The 18481-nt window shown below is 38.2% G+C and overlaps 2 protein-coding genes across 2 annotated transcripts in view; one reads left to right on the top strand and one right to left on the bottom strand.

Moving 5' to 3' along the window:
• The window catches only part of LOC107589319 (mono [ADP-ribose] polymerase PARP16-like), a 33924-nt gene extending 24353 nt beyond the window's left edge, over positions 1-9571 (bottom strand). The window contains exon 1 of the mRNA XM_016277719.1: positions 9511-9571. Within this exon, the coding sequence (XP_016133205.1) occupies positions 9511-9517 (7 nt within the window). The 5' untranslated portion in view covers positions 9518-9571. The remainder of the gene's footprint in view (positions 1-9510) is intronic.
• On the top strand, positions 5171-17342 carry LOC107589317 (UPF0583 protein C15orf59 homolog). Its single transcript, XM_016277717.1, has 3 exons — positions 5171-5685; positions 6066-6307; positions 16662-17342. Exons 2-3 carry the CDS (start codon positions 6161-6163, stop codon positions 17244-17246), a joined length of 732 nt encoding a protein of 243 aa, XP_016133203.1. The 5' UTR covers positions 5171-5685; positions 6066-6160; the 3' UTR covers positions 17247-17342.
• The last annotated feature ends 1139 nt before the right edge of the window (positions 17343-18481 follow it).

Below are 18481 nucleotides of genomic sequence, written 5' to 3'. Positions count from 1 at the left end.
TTAGTACACTATTGTGGGGCTTGGTAAAACAGGATTTCCTGTGCAAAGCTTTGGCTGAGATTTCATCCCTAACTGACATCCACAGTCCTCTTGTGTCCTCTAGTGGACCGGATGTATAAAAATGTACTTGTTTGTTTTCTGACAGTCACCTAATAAGAAAACACTGACAGAAGCAATATCTGTCATGCATGATCTGATCACATCAACAAGTGTGAATGTTATATTTCAGCCACACCAGCAAAAGCTAAGGTCACTGTCCTTTCCAAGACCCGCCATGTTTTTTGTGCCCTGATCTTCATGCCTGTGTATCCCAACAGTAGAGTAAAGTTAAGTGAGTGGAAAGATGCCAGTAGAGTTACAGAAAACAGATAGTTGTCTTTGTACAGTGAGTTGTGTGTGGTGCTTGGTAAATTTGTGAATTGAACCAAACCTTGTGCCGTGTGTACAAAGGCACTCTGTATGTGTGTAGATGTTAATTATGTTGTCACGTCTAAAGTGGAATGTATTGCTGACTTGGAGACAAGAACTACAGTCCAGTACATTTGACAGGTTTTCATTTTTATCTACTTCTCTTTATTTTATTTCTTGACTTATAAGGGTCAAACATTTAAATGATTTTGTACTAATATCAATTTAGCCTTATTTTTTCCCTCAGCTACTATGTATTTTACTAATTTGTATTTAATGCAACGCAAACACTTGATGCTCAATAGTTGTGATTTCTGAAGGTGGTTGTTTTTGAAGTTTGAGGTGAATTGTTTTTGGTTCATTTTGTATTACTTTTATATTATTTTGTCTCTCCCTGATGGATAATAAACATATAATGTTGCATTCTGTGTCTTGAGTCCATTCAGGGTCATGAAACTGTTAGTCAACTAAACCTAAAATGAAAACCATGCCATTTACTCACGTTGTATTATTATTATTATTAGCTAGAAATAGAGTTATTATTTGAGCTAGTTGCCAAGGCAAAATTTCTCATTTTCATTTAGTTTAACTTTATGTATTAAAATAAAAATTAAAACGGAAATAAAAAAACTGTATACATATTTAGCAAAACTAATAAATTGGTTTAACTAGCATTAAATGAAAACAAAATCTTAAAATTATAATATGAAAAAAAGCATGATAGTATCTCAATGATACTGTAATAACACTGCACCCTGTTTTGAATTGTACATCCAGCAGTAGATGGCACTAAAAGCCTGGGTGGATTGCATTTGGTCTCTACTTACTGAAAAAAGCATACTATCATACTACAACACTTACTTATTTATAGTATATGGTATGTATACTCAGCATTGTTTATTGTGTATGTATTGAATACTACATGATTTACTACATTTGCAAAAAAGGTTGAAGTAATTCAGATACATATAAAGGAAAAGGTTATGAAGGACTTTGTAAGTGAGGGTTAGTATTTTCAAGACAATAATGCCAATTTGAAGGAATGTCATCTGTCATTTATAACATCTGCATTTTGACTCCTTGACCAAACTGACATATTGTATACAAAATGTACACAAACCTGAATAAAAAAAATGCAAAATAACCATATTATATTATGAGATGCTACTATGCTACTCATTGAACTAAATATAATTACAACATTAGCATACTACTGTTTGAAAGAGTTTTACAGAAGCAGTATATCTTCTTGAATGAAAGACCTTGTTATAACATTTCATTGAAACACCGAAGTTGCATTCAGTGAAAAAAATTGTATGAAATCAGGAACTGTGTTTTTGTTTCAGTCTTTTCAGAAAGAAATGCATTTAGCGATGAGATGAGTGAATTACAAAAATCTTCTGAGCTGGTATTCTGTTTCAAGGACAAGAATTCAGTTAGTAGTGAATGAAAACAAAACCATTTGCATCATCATTTTAGGGCACTGAAATAAGTTTCCTTCAACAGCTAGTACTTAGCCCTAAATTAGGATTGCATTAGCTTCCTGCAAATTTCAAAAGCTCAGCATTTAGTCCTCAGTTTCAACTTTTAATAAAATGGAGCACTTCAATACATTTTTAGTGCCTGTGAACATGCTGTCATTCAAAGTGTCAAGCATCTAAACAACAACTGCAAAACAACTAGGAATATTTTCTAAAGCAAATGTGAGTAGTGTTTGAACATGCTAATTCTGCACGTCACAATGCCAGGGTAGTTGCAAAGGTGTCGCTATGTAGTTGCTAAGATGTTCTGAGCGTTTCATTGCACTGCTTTGCAGTTACTAGGGTGTTTTGAGCATTGCATTGTTGCTTTGTAATTGCTGGGGTGTTTTGAGTATTTCATTGTGTTGCTTTGCAGTTGCTACGGTGTTTTGAGCGTGACATTGCATTGGTTTGTGGTTGCTAGGGTGTTCTGAGCATTACATTGCATTGCTTTGCAGTTGCTAGGGTGTTTTGAGTGTTACATTGCATTGCTTTGTGGTTGCTAGGGTATTTTGAGTATTTCATTGTGTTGCCTTCTTGATTGTTAGGGTGTTATGAGTATTATATTACGTTGTTTTGTGATTGTTAGGGTGTTCTGAGCATTTAATTGCATTGCTTTGTGGTTACTAGGGTGTTTTGAGCATTGCATTGTTGCTTTGTAATTGCTGGGGTGTTTTGAGTATTTCATTGAGTTGCTTTGCGGTTGCTAGGGTGTTTTAAGTGTTATATTGCATTGATTTGTGGTTGCTAGGGTGTTCTGAGCGTTACATTGCATTGCTTTGCAGTTGCTGGGGTGTTTTGAGTGTTACATTGCATTGCTTTGTGGTTGCTAGGGTGTTTTGAGTGTTACATTGCATTGCTTTGTGGTTGCTAGGGTGTTTTGAGTGTTTTATTGTGTTGCTTTGTGATTGTTAGGGTGTTATGAGTGTTATATTACGTTGTTTGGTGATTTTTAAGGTGTTCTGAGCATTTCATTGCATTGCTTTGCCGTTACTAGGGTGTTTTGAGCATTTCATTGTTGCTTTGTAATTGCTGGGGTGTTTTGAGTATTTTATTGTGTTGCTTTGGAGTTGCTAGGGTGTTTTGAGTGTTACATTGCATTGATTTGTGGTTGCTAGGGTGTTCTGAGTATTGCATTACATTGCTTTGCAGTTGCTAGGGTGTTTTGAGTGTTACATTGCATTGCTTTGCAGTTGCTGGGGTGTTTTGAGTGTTACATTGCATTGCTTTGTGGTTGCTAGGGTGTTTTGAGTGTTACATTGCATTGCTTTGTGGTTGCTAGGGTGTTTTGAGTGTTTTATTGTGTTGCTTTGTGATTGTCAGGGTGTTATGAGCGTTATATTACGTTGTTTTGTGATTGTTAGGGTCTTTTGAGTGTTACATTGCATTGCTTTGTGATTGCTAGGGTGTTTTGAGCGTTACATTGCATTGCTTTGTGGTTGCTAGGGTGTTTTGAGCATTACATTGCATTGCTTTGTGGTTGCTAGGGTGTTCTGAGTGTTACATTGCATTACTTTGTGATTGCTAGGGTGTTTTGAGCGTTACATTGCATTGCTTTGTGGTTGCTAGGGTGTTTTGAGCATTACATTGCATTGCTTTGTGGTTGCTAGGGTGTTCTGAGTGTTACATTGCATTACTTTGTGATTGCTAGGGTGTTTTGAGCGTTACATTGCATTGCTTTGTGGTTGCTAGGGTGTTTTGACTTTCAATTGTGTTGCTTTGCGGTTGTTAGGGTGTTCTGAGCATTACATTGTATTGCTTTGTGATTACTTGGTTGTTTTGAGTGTTTTATTGTGTTGCTTTGCGATTGTTAGGGTGTTCTGAGCGTTACATTATGTTGTTTTGCAATTGCTAGGGTGTTTTGAGTGTTACATTGCATTGCTTTGTGGTTGCTAGAGTGTTTTGACTTTTTCACTCGTGTTGCTTTGAGATTGCTAGGGTGTTTCGAGTGTTTTATTGTGTTGCTTTGCGGTTGTTAGGGAGTTCTGAGTATTTCATTGCATTGCTTTGCGGTTTCTAGGGTGTTCTGAGTGTTTTACATTGCATTGTTTTTTGATCGCTAGGGTGTTTTGAGTGTTACATTGCATTGCTTTTTGATTGCTAGGGTGTTTTGAGTGTTTTATTGTGTTTCTGTGTGGTTGCGAGGGTGTTTTGAGAATTGAATTGCATTGCTTTGTGGCTGCTAGGGTGCTTCATTGCATTGCTTTGAAGTTGTTAGAGTGGCTGCCATGCACTGCTAGAGTGTTTAGGTGGTTTCTTATTAACCTAAATAAAAAATATATCACCCTTAAGATATGACTCAGGTCTGTCCTTTAAATTATTTTGGCCTGTTTTACCATCTGCAAGGCTAAAATAGTCCAAATGCTGCAAAAGCACATCTCTCCCCAGCAAGTCTCACTATTTGAGGCATCATTAATGTTCACAGCACAAATGGTCATGTTAGCTTTCCTCAATACTTTAATCTCAAATTGTATCTGTTATTCTAGATAGCTGTTCGGCACCATATGCCTGAATACACTTTTCAAGCAACTGCTTGTTTTGTGTTAAACCCTGTTGTTTTTTCCCCGATAGTTCTCATCAGAGTTCCCACCAGAGACGCCTTTGTTTGGGACAAGCCTCGCAGGATGTTTTGAAGAATCATTATAGAAAGGTAAATTAGAATTTCAAACTTGCTGACACAGTCCCCTGGTCGATTCGTGATTTGAAGAGAGCAACAGGAAAATGAATACAGGAGGCTGAAGCATCTCTTGCACATAATTATGGTTGGGGCGAGCGATTTTCTGATGTACTTGCATCTGTCTTCTATTCATTACTGATCTAAATGGGATAATCTGGTCTGCTTCTATTGCTGCAGAGTCGCATTCACAATTCAAGAGCCTGCACTGCAACACTGAATTGAATTAATTTGCTTCCCCAACTGAGGCGGCAAGTGGCTGAAAAGATCTGAGCAGAAAGCAACCTTGGAAGTGTACATGAATTGATGTGTTTGTCGGAAGTAGGATGGAAGTGACAGGACAAGGGTGAGTGGGACTAAAGGGTAGTGTGTGTACGGTAGCAAGTATGAAAGAGGAGGGAAGAGTTATGGAAGAAAGATCATAGAGAACGAATGCGAGTGTTTGAGGGTGAGTGAATGAGGGAGAGAGAGAGGGAAGGGGGAGGTTTCCTAAGTGCTTGAGCATCAGTGACTGATAGAGGACAACATTGCAAGAGAGGTGTTGAGCATGCATCCGTCTCTAGTGTTATCGGAGCATGCTCAGATGGGGTAGGAGATACGCTGCACGGTACGAGGGCACAGTGGGAAAAGCCTGGCAACTCTGCGGAAGCTTTTTATAGACATATGGAGCAGCAATAAGTCCAAATGGCATCAATTCTGGACCAAAGCCACAAAAGCCAAGAGAAGACAAGCTATACTGAAATTCTGGTGTGGGTTAGCTGAACAGGATGTCCGGAACGCTCTATGTCTCGGGGTGATGGTTCTTCATAGCAGTATCTGTCAGGATTGCCTCGGAGAGAAGCAATTTTTGGCTCGTCCTCCCAGGTGTCACATCGGATGTGTTCTTTTTCTGCCAGCTCGATTGGCAATGTGATGTTTTCTTACTATTCTCAGTGCACTTTTTGGATACATATATTCTTCACATCAAATTCTGATGGCACCTACTCTGAAGGCTTTCTCATCAATGGAAAACACACTGTATGGCATACGTTTTTGAAAAAGTGGAGTTGCAACAGAGGATGCACATGTAGATATGGAGAACCGGTAAAAAGATTGGCAGATATCCCACATAAGCTGGTAGACTGACTTTCGGTATGTCACAAACCTCTCAAAATAGAAGCTCAAAAGGGTGTTTTATTTATTTATTTGCTAGCTGTCTTAAGAACAAAGCTTCTTTCATGCCAAAAATAATGCCATTTGATTTCATTTTAACATCATACGGAAAAGATCAAAGCTTTGCTTAGAACTGTTTGTTCCAGTGCTGAAACTTTTCCAATTTTTTTGATGACCTCTTTCTTTTTGAAAGTTTTCCTTTCGAATTTACAGAGAGCTACTAGATGTTCCTGGACTGATTTCAAAGTTTCCTAACATCAGCAAAAAACTATGCTAAGATGTTTGGACCAGAGAATGGGTCTTTCTTTCAGATAAGGCCAAACAACACTGTGGTGGGCTTCAGACATGAAGCCCAGTGTCCTGTCCCCTCCTGGCTGCTGCTGCTGCTGTCGTCCCCATGTGAAGGATGTTTCACAGCACAGCGCTAGGACCATTTGAACCGAGCCAGAGCCCTGACCGGAGAGCAGAGATCCGCAGGCACATTAAGATGGTCATGGAACAGCTGGAGAAAGTTCTTGCTGAGCTCAAGGACGTGGCAAAAGAGCTCCGGGAGGTAAAGCACACATTACAGGCCTGCTCTGAATGTTAAAGGAATGACATGTTAAAAGGTACAGTCTGATGGGGAGATTTAGTAAGTGAAAGGTTGTGGGCTTTAACCCAGGGGTCTCCAACCTTTTTTACACCACGGACCGGTTACGTTTGGAAAATATTCTCGTGGACCGGCTGGACGAGGGGGGGGGGATCTGGGGATATATATAGCCTAATATATGTATATACATTATATATATATATATATATATATATATATATTAGGCTAGGCCTATATTATATAGTATTATAATAGCATTATATAGTGGTTCAACGCATTATATTGTGGGGTTTTTTTAGTCACAGATCAGACTATTTTTTCGGATAAGCAAGAAAAAATAAATTTAAAGCACAGAGAATGACAACGCCGTGAAGGGTTTTTGACATAGGCTAATTTTATGTTTATGTATATGCAACTCGGTATTTCCGCGCTGTCTGAAACACGTCTCTATGCTTGTGCGCGCTTTGATTGTGTGCGAGAACAGTGCGTGAGTAACGAATTGAGCTCTCTTTCATTTCTTCTTCTTGTGGTTTAAAATTGCTTGTACGTGTAAATTGGCAAATTAATCTGCGAATCACGTGCGTGCCGAATGGTAGGGTCTCATCCGTACGTATTACGGATCAACTGCGATCTGTTTAACTCCTAATATGTGGCAGATCAGAGCAATCTTTCATTTACTTAGTATTTAACATGAAATTGTCAAATTTCTACTCCATATCAATCGCATACAATGAAAAACCAGAACAATTGGAACAATCATTAACATAAATAAATAACAGAGATTCATATCTATACACATTTTTCCCAGAACGTTCTTGTGACCCGGTAGCAATTCTTCCATGGCCCAGTAGTGGGTCGCAACCCGGTGGTTGGGGACCTCTGCTTTAACCCAAAGATGACCAATCCTGCTCATGGAGGGCCAATGTCTTGGCTCCAACCTACCCCAAACACACATGCTTGGAAGTTTCTAGTAATTCTTAAGACCTGACTTTGCTGGTTCAGGTGTGTTCGATTAGGATTGCTAATCTTTGCAGGGTAGTGGTCCTCAAGGAGCAGGATTGGACATCCCTGACATCCCGAGGCGGGACTTGAACTTGGGTCACTCAAAGTGTAACTGCACAACATGTCAGAGCAATGCCCACAATGCTATCAGATCCGACAAGACAAACCTTTTTTAACCCCACAAGGGGTTCTATACAAGCTACCACCTTTGTGCCCTTAAACAAGGCACTGGTTCCTACACTGTGCCGGGTAAGACCCAAAATATACTCAAGTATGTAAGTGCGCATGACTGATTTCACACATTGTTGCATTCCGAAAAATTCGTAGCACAACGCAAGTTTCTATTTACATTCTCAAAGTTGCTGAACCATTTTAAAATGACACCCAAAGTTACCTAAGCAACACACCCTCTTGGTAACTCTATCATCCCATTGTGTACTGTTTTTTTTTTTACCACCCCAGTAACCCAGAAATAATGCAATCTTGCAATCCACTGATAAGCATTTGCCTTTATGATTGCGTACTTTCAGAGTTTGTTACTGGCCTGAACGCGACTACTGACTGACTACCTAAATATACAAAAACCAATAGACACATACACAGTGGGCACAATTCATAAACATACACAAGGTCACAAACACATTCATGCCCCTGTGATACGTCCACCTAGGGGCTGTTGACTGGACAGCTTGTCACCCAAACAACAACCAGCAGATAGATTAACAAGGAGAAAGACTTGCAGGATGACACCCCCCACATACGGTGTGACACCCCCATACAAGCAAGATGTCATCTGTGATGCCTAATTATCACCCGGCGAATCAGACAATGGGAGCACAACTGATTTCCTCATCTTCTCACCTGTCAACGTCTCATCTCTTTTGCAGTTATCTCTCTTTGTGCTGGGCGACTGCTTTCAGCATTATGTGAGAGGACATCTCCTTAATTAATCTCTTTCCTCGGGTGGATATCTATCTGCCTCATTACTGTCACTGAGTCTATGAGTGTCCCTGTCTGGCATTTGTCTCATCATCTCAGTCACAGCTCCGCTGGATTTGTCTCATTTGTCTCCTTGCCCAAGTTCAGGCATCACCGGTAGCTCTGCCACTCTTGCCTGAGTTAACACCTCCATCTGTCACTCACACCTTGCAGCAGAGCCTTATTGTTACTACTGACATCTTGTTATGGTTAGTAGTTTTGCCACATGCTCATATGTCTTTCAGCTGTCTCTTATTCCATGGATAACAGCCAAACATTTGTCACGATTCTGAATTCTTTGCTGCTAAGTGTAACCAGTACACTGCTCACTTACAGACCCAATGCACACAGAATTATGATGTCTAAAGTTCTTTTTGTGTTTGTGTAATTCAATAATTTGGCTAATTTGATCATGCGGTCACCTAACAAAAGTTCGTACTTTAAGCTCCATTTAACACATTTTAATCATGTTTAAATAAATTCTGTAGAATTCTACTGATTTTCCGCCAAAAACAGCACATGCACAAATCCCCTATGGCCTTCTTTATATTCTATTATATATATGAAATACATCAACAATTCAACTATTTTAACCAGACTGACTTTTGTTTTCATTATTTATAGTACAATGGTGTAAACAACATTGATCAGGAAGGTAATGTTGATGTTTTTGAAAATGTTAGTAGCTAAGCTACAAGCTTAGCTAAGTTACACTTTTTAAAAGTTTTGATAGTAAGTTTTGTAGTGTTGCTTTTTCAGAAGTGCTTGAGTAATAAAGTAGCTTAGACACTAATGTTGGGCGATATGCTCAATTGTCATTTTGCCTTATCATCAGCCTGTGAGATCACCGATACACGAAATTATCCTGCTAATTTATTTAATTATTTACTCAGTTTAATTACTGGAAAGTGATCCCAACTCCAGCATAAGGCATAAAGCAGCCTAATGTTTTTATTATGACTGAATTTATATTTAACATGATAACAATTTAATAGAAACATTGTAAGTTACTAATTATAATGCTTACATTTCCTCAGTTATTCAAACAGCAGCTACAAAACATTTACATTACCAAAGAACATCATCACTGACTTCAATCTAGCACGAGTCTATGCACTTTAAAAACACTCCCGTTATAATCAGTGAAGCTATCTACACTGTATGATGAATAAATCTCTTATACTTACATTGCATAAGCACAACTGCATCTGCACTTTGTTGTTTATTTGCGAGAGAGCTGAATTTAGTCAGCGCGCGCGCAATGAACAACAAAACTCCGCTGTTTTAGTGATGACTCATCTGAACACCTCTGATTGGCCGTTGTGTTCATAAACTCAACGGAATCGTGTGTGATTTGTTATAACGCGCAACACTGTAAAAACGCGGAAAAATAAATATGATGGAACAAATAAGCCCTAATATGAATTAGATAGCATTACTAGCGTGATGATGATAATAATAATAAGTTGAGCTAAGTTTGAATAACTTTATTTGGTCAGAATGCATGGCGAGTTACGTAATCAGATTACTTTTTTCAAGTAACTAGTAAAGTAACACATTGCTTTTTAATTTACAAGAGAATATCTGAGTTACTTTTTCAGATAAGTAACGCAAGTTACTTTTTTCTTTCAGTTTATTGACCGACAGCTCTCCTGTCACCATGTTGAGAGAAATCAGAAGATGTTACTGTAGTTCTAAAATAAATATGAATATGCATTAATTCATCTCTCACACACAAAAAAAACACAGATTCAGTATTCCTCAAAATGAATAAAAATAATGCACCTTAGAATATGCCGCAAGCCTGCAATAATTAAATGTTAAACAACACAAATATGCTTTATGTATTTAATCCCATTCTATTAACCAATGTCTTTGCTTCTGACCTTCGATGATCCAGTTCAACCGTACTAATAAGCACAAATTACTCTAGACAAACATTTGTGTGTCTTTGTTTATTGCTGAAGTGTGTTGAAATTTCTTCTTCTGCATTCTACTGTACGGACGTAAATTTACTTTTCCTTCAGCCTGAGGCTTATTCATTTCACTTTTGGTGTGAGAAGGCTTTTATATTTGCCAAAAATATAACTTTTTTATTTAAAAAACAAACAAGCAAGCCCTGTCCAAATTAAAACAATTAACGTAATTTAAAAAGTAACGTAACGCATTACTTTCCATAAAAAGTAACTAAGTAACATAATTAGTTACTTTTTTATGGAGTAACGCAATATTGTAATGCATTACTTTTAAAAGTAACTTTCCCCAACACTGCACACTTTTCCCGATGCATAGTTAACTAGCCAAACCTTGAGCTCTTCTAGTAAACAGTGGTCCTGTAGCTCAATCAGTAGAGCATGCTGCTAGCAAAACCAAGGCAACAGTAGCTTATATAACATAAACCTTGAATGCCATGTAAGTCACTTTGGATTAAAACGTCTGCCAAATGCATAAATAAGTCTTTGGTTCTTTTAATTGTGATGATTTTGGCTCACATTTAGCAAAAACCCAACAATTCACTATCTCAACAAATTAGAATATGGTGAAATACCAAGTCAAGTCAAGTCAAGTCACCTTTATTTATATAGCGCTTTTAACAATACAGATTGTGTCAAAGCAACTGAACAGCATTAATTAGGAAAATAGTGTCAATAATGCAAAGTGACAATAGTAAACACTAATTTTTCAGTTAAAGACAGTTCATCATTGAATTCAGTGATGTCAGCATCCAGCTCAGTTTAAATAATATCTTTGCAATCATGTCAACGATATCGCTGGAAATGAAGTGTCCCCAACTAAGCAAGCCAGAGGCGACAGCGGCAAGGAACCAAAACTCCATCGGTGACAGAATGGAGAAAAACCCTTGGGAGAAACCAGGCTCACCATTAGCTGATTGGTTGATCAGCCAATCAGCTAATCAACTCAAAACACCTGGAAAGGTTTCCTGAGCCTTCAAAATGGTCTTTCAGTTTGGTTCACTAGGCTACACAATCATGAGGAAGACTGCTGATCTGACAGTTGTCCAGAAGACAATCATTGACACCCTTCACAAGGAGGGTAAGCCACAAACATTCATTGGCAAAGAAGCTGGCTGTTCACAGAGTGCTGTATCCAAGCATGTTAACAGAAAGTTGAGTGGAAGGAAAAAGCGTGGAAGAAAAAGATGCACAACCAACCAAGAGAACCGCAGCCTTATGAGGATTGTCAAGCAAAATCGATTCAAGAATTTGAGTGAACTTCACAAGGAATGGACTAAGGCTGGGGTCAAGGCATCAAGAGCCACCACACACAGATGTGTCAAGGAATTTGGCTACAGTTGTCGTATTCCTCTTGTTAAGCCACTCCTGAACCACAGACAATGTCAGAGGCGTCTTACCTTGGCTAAGGAGAAGAAGAACTGGATACCTTGTGAAGACTTACAGAAAACGTTTGACCTCTGTCATTGCCAACAAAGGGTATATAACAAAGTATTGAGATGAAATTTTCTTATTGACCAAATACTTATTTTCCACCATAATTTGCAAATAAATTCTTTAAAAATCCTACAATGTGATTTTCTGGATTTTTTTTCTCATTTTGTCTCTCATAGTTGAGGTATACCTATGCTGAAAATTACAGGCCTCTCTCATCTTTTTAAGTGGGAGAACTTGCACAATTGGTGGCTGACTAAATACTTTTTTTCCCCACTGTATATGTCGATAGATATGATAATGCATATGGAGATTATTTTCAGAGCAAATATATGGGGAAGGCAGCAATACATGATGAAAAATGTATGAGGCTAGAATCTGTTTTTGAATCTAATGGTTCAGATGTTTTGGAGTCTCCAGGTAAAAATCAATCGCTTAAGAAACCCAATGGTGGTGATGGGTCTGTTTCTTACTGCTTTCAAATCAGGCTTCCTCTAGCAAAAGTTTAAATTGGTCAAATGCTTGTTCTGACTCACACTCTGTTCCAAACACTCACTGTTTAAAAGCCTTCTGGAAAGGTTTGGCAATTATCTGACTCTAAGACCGAGGGTTCTGCAAGTAAGATGACTGTGAGACAAATCGGATTAAAAAAATGGTATGGGTTAGGGCTGCACGATAAATCGCATGCAATATTTAATGCGCATCTCGTCAGTAAAGCCGGTTCTGTAATCAGCGGTAAAACTCCATCACGTGCGTGCTTTCACATTGAGCAGCATTTACTACACAGAGCCGTTGTTCACTGACAAGTGCGCAGCTTGTCTCCTATAAACGCGCTGATCATTTCCTGCTTTTTTGAAGCCCCTCCCTCAGAAATACGGGATGGGCTCTGATTGGTTAGCTGTCCCAGTGTATTTTGATTGGCTCAACCACCTCTAGTGCGTGTCTAAACGTCCCACCCCTCACCTCAGCGGCATGTGCTCCGGTTGTATTGTAAACAATGGCGTTGTCTATATTGCTTAACAATTTTAGCCCGATTGAGATGCAGAGGATATTAGTGAAGAAGATCGCGCAGAACATGTGCAAGCACGGCTCTTAATGGTATGTTTTTTGTTGTCTCATACTTTTAGATACGCTGTTATTTGTAAATGCGACTGCTTCTATAAGCTTTTAATATACGGTTTTATCCTGATTAAAGCTTTAATACAGTACCGCATGTGCATCCATGTATAACGCTTCTCATAGCTATGTGAAAATAAGCGTATAAATGGAACAGTTCATTGTTGGAGCTGAGCTGAATGAGAGAGAGAGAGAGAGAGAGAGAGAGATGCAGAGCATGTGCAGAGCAGGGGGACACGAGGAAGAGGATTGAGAACCACTGCTTTAGAACATTGATTTTGAATCTTGTGAATCCATTAGAATCGTTAGAAGACAGAATCGTGATTCATATATGAACAGATTTTTATGTGCACCTCTAGTTTTCGCTTCCTCTTATCAAGGTTTGTGATGTCACAAACCCGAGAAGTAGCTCGTTGTAGTCCCTACCAGCCGTTTCTGTAGGCATTAAACTGTCAGAATTTTAAAAGACGATATCTCCATTTGCACTGAACTTTCAGCACTGCAACTTTGCAGATATTGTTTATGTTCAAACAGCAACATTACAAACTAACTAACATTAAAAAAGTGAAATCGTAATCAACCACCCCTTTAATATTATTCAATATACTAGCTTTTTACAGAAAATATTCAGATGTAGCCCCCTTTATAATCGTTAACATTTTCACATGTAGCTATAACTTAATTACACATTTTTTTCTCAGTAACTGTAACAGATTATAGTTACATTTATTTTGTAATTAAATTACATAAAGCCATTACATGTAACTGGTTTCTCCCCAACACTGGTGTTGAATACATCATGCAGTTACCAAGCTACAGAAATACAAGCGCACAGCACACAGCAAGTGCACTAGCCACTTGTTATGAGCAGTGCCTCCTACAGCAATCACAACACTTGGGGATTTCTATAGGTCAGCATTTCTGCTTTGCAAGGAGTGCAAGGCTCCTCAAGTTAAACCGCCCCTCACAAGGTAGCAATTGTTTCAGAGCTGGTCTCAATCGTGCGGTTGGCAGGAATGCATTAAACATGAACTGTCTGACAGCAGCGCACAGGGCACAACCCCACGAGAGATGATCTAATACCTCCTCCAGACAGGAGCCTTTCAGTGGAGTCCCAAAAATGGATTTCTCTGATAACCGCACGCCGCTTATCATACTTGGCAGGGCTCGATACATAACCTATTCACAAATACAGTACATAATGTTTGTACAGTCTTTGCTTAAAGCTTGGCATTGTTTGTGTATTGTGTGCTCTTTTGAGCAGCAGGTGCGTTGTGAATGGATATTCTGGCTGTTGAATGCCTGTCATTTGGGCTCTTCCTGTTTACGTTTGACTGCTCATTACCGAATCCCAACAGCCTGTGGCTCGCCGCTGAATAGCCGATCTGCTATACCATGAACGCCACATCCTGCAATTGAATACGATGAGAAAGTTTGGCAGCAGCAAAGCACTGAGCTCATCGAAATCAGAAGCAGCAAATTACAGAACAAGCTGTCATTAATAACTCTGCTATTTCAATCCGAGCAGTGCTTTATCATCAAAATCCTAAGAAATCAAACATAACGGTGTCATAAATAATGTACTAAGCTGCTTAATATTGACAAGAGGCAACATAATGTCTTTGCAGTGCAGTCATATGATTCATTCTGAACAATATCCCGTCATATATAACCATTTATGCATGTTATAATCTGATTAAAATCTTCAGACAGACTTTATGAGCTGCAGGATCGCTACGCCTGTGCTTTGTTTTGTCTGATTTGTGAGAACCAGCCTTGAGACCCTGCTCAGAAAAAGAGCTGGGTAAAGCAAGAGAAGGAATATTGATAAGCGTATGGTTGAGACCTTATGTAAGATGCCGTTACTAGCACAGCAGGAGGACAAATTCCCTTCAGCACAAACAGATACTAAATATTCCAATGCCAGTGGGTGAAATGGGGTGAGATGGTAAATATAAAGATGGAAAGGATAGATAGATATATGCAGATATATATACTTATTACTTATTTGTGGCTTAAGCTCAGCCACAGCGTAAAACTACAGGCATTCTTGGTGGAATTTCTTGGTGTTTTCAACAACACTCTGAGAAACTAGATTTTGGCAAATTGGTGGAAAATTTGTATAAATTCAAATGGTTTTATTTAAACATTTTTGTACAGTCTGCTTACACCCCACCAACCCAATCTCACAGGAAAATGTAACTATTTTACAAAGTGGTGATTTTATATGAATGAATGATGTAAATTGAACGAAAACATATGATTTCTAGAAAAAATGTAAGCACGAAGGTCCACGCCTAACCCCACCCTAAACATAACTGTCTCTTAAGCCAAATCAGGTGGTACAAAAATGTATGAATAAGATACAAAGTCATTCAAATTAGCCACTAATAGGCCAAAACTTCATGAATAACCAGGTTAGGTTAGGAGTGGATCTTTATGCTTATTTTCGAATAAATCACATCATACAAATACATGCTAAATCATGACCTCTTGAAGGTGACATATCATGAAAATCTGATTTTTCCAGGTTTTAAGTGCTATAATCAGAACCCCAGTGCATCTACCAACCAAGGAAACGTGAAAAAGATTAACCCGGTAACTTTGTTTTGGGAAGCCTTTTTCTGCAAGCGTCTGAAAAAACGAGTGTGTCTGATTTCGCTCCCTTGGTGACGTGGCAAAGGGATCTCATTATAATATTACCGCCCCTTAATCTGTAAGTTTCCACTCACGGAGCAGTTATTGTGTTTTCGCAAGCGACAACGGTGTACTAGTTCTAATGCCATGGCGAAGTTTGAGCAAAACATGCTAACTGTTCTGTCTTTGGCTGCACAGACGAGCACAGAACACTGTTTACAGTCCCAGCCTCAGAGGAGACAAGACAGCAGTGGATTGATTTATTTAATGTATATTACTGCTGCCACACAGATCTAAAATAAATATGCAATTTATTTCCCAGCTGTTTACCTTCACAGACATAACCGACTGTTTTTGTAACTCGTGTGTGTTTTTAACGCAATCTTGTGTGTGAAAGACAACATTGTAAGTGCCCTACAATTTGTAAGTAATTTACCCAGCTCTGTACAGTACATGATTTTTTTTATTAAACCTGACTGAGACATTTCAGTGTGCTTTGCATAGGACTAGACAGGGAGAGTTAATATTGTAAGCAAGTGTAATTTTATATGTTTTTGAGCCAGAAGAAAAAGAAGAAACTTGTAAATATTTCATGTTCTGTTATAATGGGATTTAGAACAGTTTTATATTGGTATTTTGGGGGTTTACATTATGCTGAACAGTGCATATTGTGCTGATGTTGAGTATTGCTACATACAATAAAGTCCTGTATTTAATATTGCTTTCCCAGCATAGTGATCTACTTTTTCTTGTACCTCCTGCCAAAATCATGTTATATATAATAATAAAATAGTATATTTAAGATGCTAGTTTTCTGTTCACAGTTTTCTATTAATATACCAAACATCTGAGTTGAGTTTACACAGCAATTTCATGGATTTTTTAAACAAAAAAAGACATGATTGAACCAAAAGTGAAAATTCTGTCATCATTTACTCACACTCATGTCGTTCCAAATCTGCAGGGCTTTTCTTTTTCTGAGGAAAACAAGCAGATCAGACCTAGTTGATGTTGTATGGACATATTGTGTGATATTGTAGTAAAGAAAGAAAGTCGAACAGGTTTAAAAATACATGAGGGCGAGTAAATAATGATTTTTGGGGCAAACTACAAAGCTTCAGATATCACGAGGGCTTTTTCCAGACATGTACTCAATTTTCTCTTTTTCTTCTCTTCAGGTTGTGGGACAAATCGACAAGTTAACATCAGATATCGACCTTGACTCAGACGATGACCTGACACTAGTGTGTTGCAGAGAGGACTGTAGTGACCTCTTGCACAATGAGACATTATCCGACTACCACTTATCGCACAACCGTCTGCTAGACAGGGTCCGTAGCCCAACCACAGCCAAGAAACAAGAATTAGAGCTCTACCGCAGGAGCTGTGGAGACTTGCCTGCCCTCAATGGACCGTTAAAGGCCTCAAACAGCCCTAAAGCCTCCTGGCTCTTTGGATCTGGAGGACAGCTCCATTATTACGACAAGACGCTATATCACGCATTATGCTGTGACGATGACTATAATGACGAAGATAGAGGTGGAATGAGATCATCGAGGCTGTCGTCCACCGATTCCGTGTTTTCATCTTCACCTCCGAGGTTTCTGACGCCCAGATGTAACCGTAAAACGTACTCCAGCCCGGACTCGAAGAAAAGAGCTCTCCGTAGCTGCAGTACGCAAACTGTTTCCGATAAAAGCACACAAACTCACTTCCCATACATTCCAGCCAAGCAAAGAGCTTCAAGTGACTACAAGAACTGAAACTTTCCGCAAGCGTCCCGAAACTTGGATAGTTAACCCAGAATGAATCATCTGTCATTAATTTTTCACCCTCATGCTGCTCTGAAACCATATGACTTCCCTTCTTCTGTGGAATGCAGAAGGTGAATTTTTTTCGATATAATATAAGTGAAAAATAACAGGGACTGTGAAGCTGCAAAATGACAACAACAAAAAAAGTCCACATGACTTGTTAATACATTTAAAATCTTCTGAACGTACACTACTGGTCAAAAGTTTGGAATGATTAAGTGTTTAATGTTTTTGAATGAAGTCTCTTCTGCTTACCAAGGCTGCATTTATTTGATGGAAAATACAGTAAGCTGTTAGAAAAAAGTAAAAATCATTACAATTTAACACTTTCCGCAAGCGTCCCGAAACTTGGATAGTTAACCCAGAATGAATCATCTGTCATTAATTTTTCACCCTCATGCTGCTCTGAAACCATATGACTTCCCTTCTTCTGTGGAATGCAGAAGGTGAATTTTTTTCGATATAATATAAGTGAAAAATAACAGGGACTGTGAAGCTGCAAAATGACAACAACAAAAAAAGTCCACATGACTTGTTAATACATTTAAAATCTTCTGAACGTACACTACTGGTCAAAAGTTTGGAATGATTAAATGTTTAATGTTTTTGAATGAAGTCTCTTCTGCTTACCAAGGCTGCATTTATTTGATGGAAAATACAGTAAGCTGTTAGAAAAAAGTAAAAATCATTACAATTTAACTGAACTGTTTTCTATTTAAATATATTTTAAAATGTAATTTATTCCTGTGATCAAAGCTGGATTTTCAGCATCATTTCTCCAGTCTTCAGTGTCACACGATCCTTCAGAAATCATACTAATATGCTGATTTGCTGCACAGTTATTAGTTATCACAAGTATTAATAATGGCTCATTGTACAGTTGCACTGCTTATTATTTTTATTTGAAATATGAATCTTTTGCAACATTATAAATGTATTTACTGTTACTTTTGATCAATTTAATGAATCCTTGGTTAATGCAAGTATTTATTTATTTTTTGTTCTTTTTTTTTTAAATCTTACTTAACACAAACTTTTGAATGGTTCCCACAAAAATATTAAGCAGCAAAAACGTTTTAACACTGATGATAATAATAACAACACATTTTTCTTGAGCAGCAAATCAGCATAATGATTTCTGAAAGATCATGTGCACTGAAGACAGGAATAAATTAAATTTTTAA

Source organism: Sinocyclocheilus grahami, unplaced genomic scaffold (genome assembly GCF_001515645.1).
Source record: "Sinocyclocheilus grahami isolate Dianchi unplaced genomic scaffold, SAMN03320097.WGS_v1.1 scaffold115.1, whole genome shotgun sequence".
NCBI classification, from domain to species: domain Eukaryota; kingdom Metazoa; phylum Chordata; class Actinopteri; order Cypriniformes; family Cyprinidae; genus Sinocyclocheilus; species Sinocyclocheilus grahami.
Note: the sequence above shows the minus strand (reverse complement) of the source record. Positions and strands in the feature narration are given on the sequence as shown.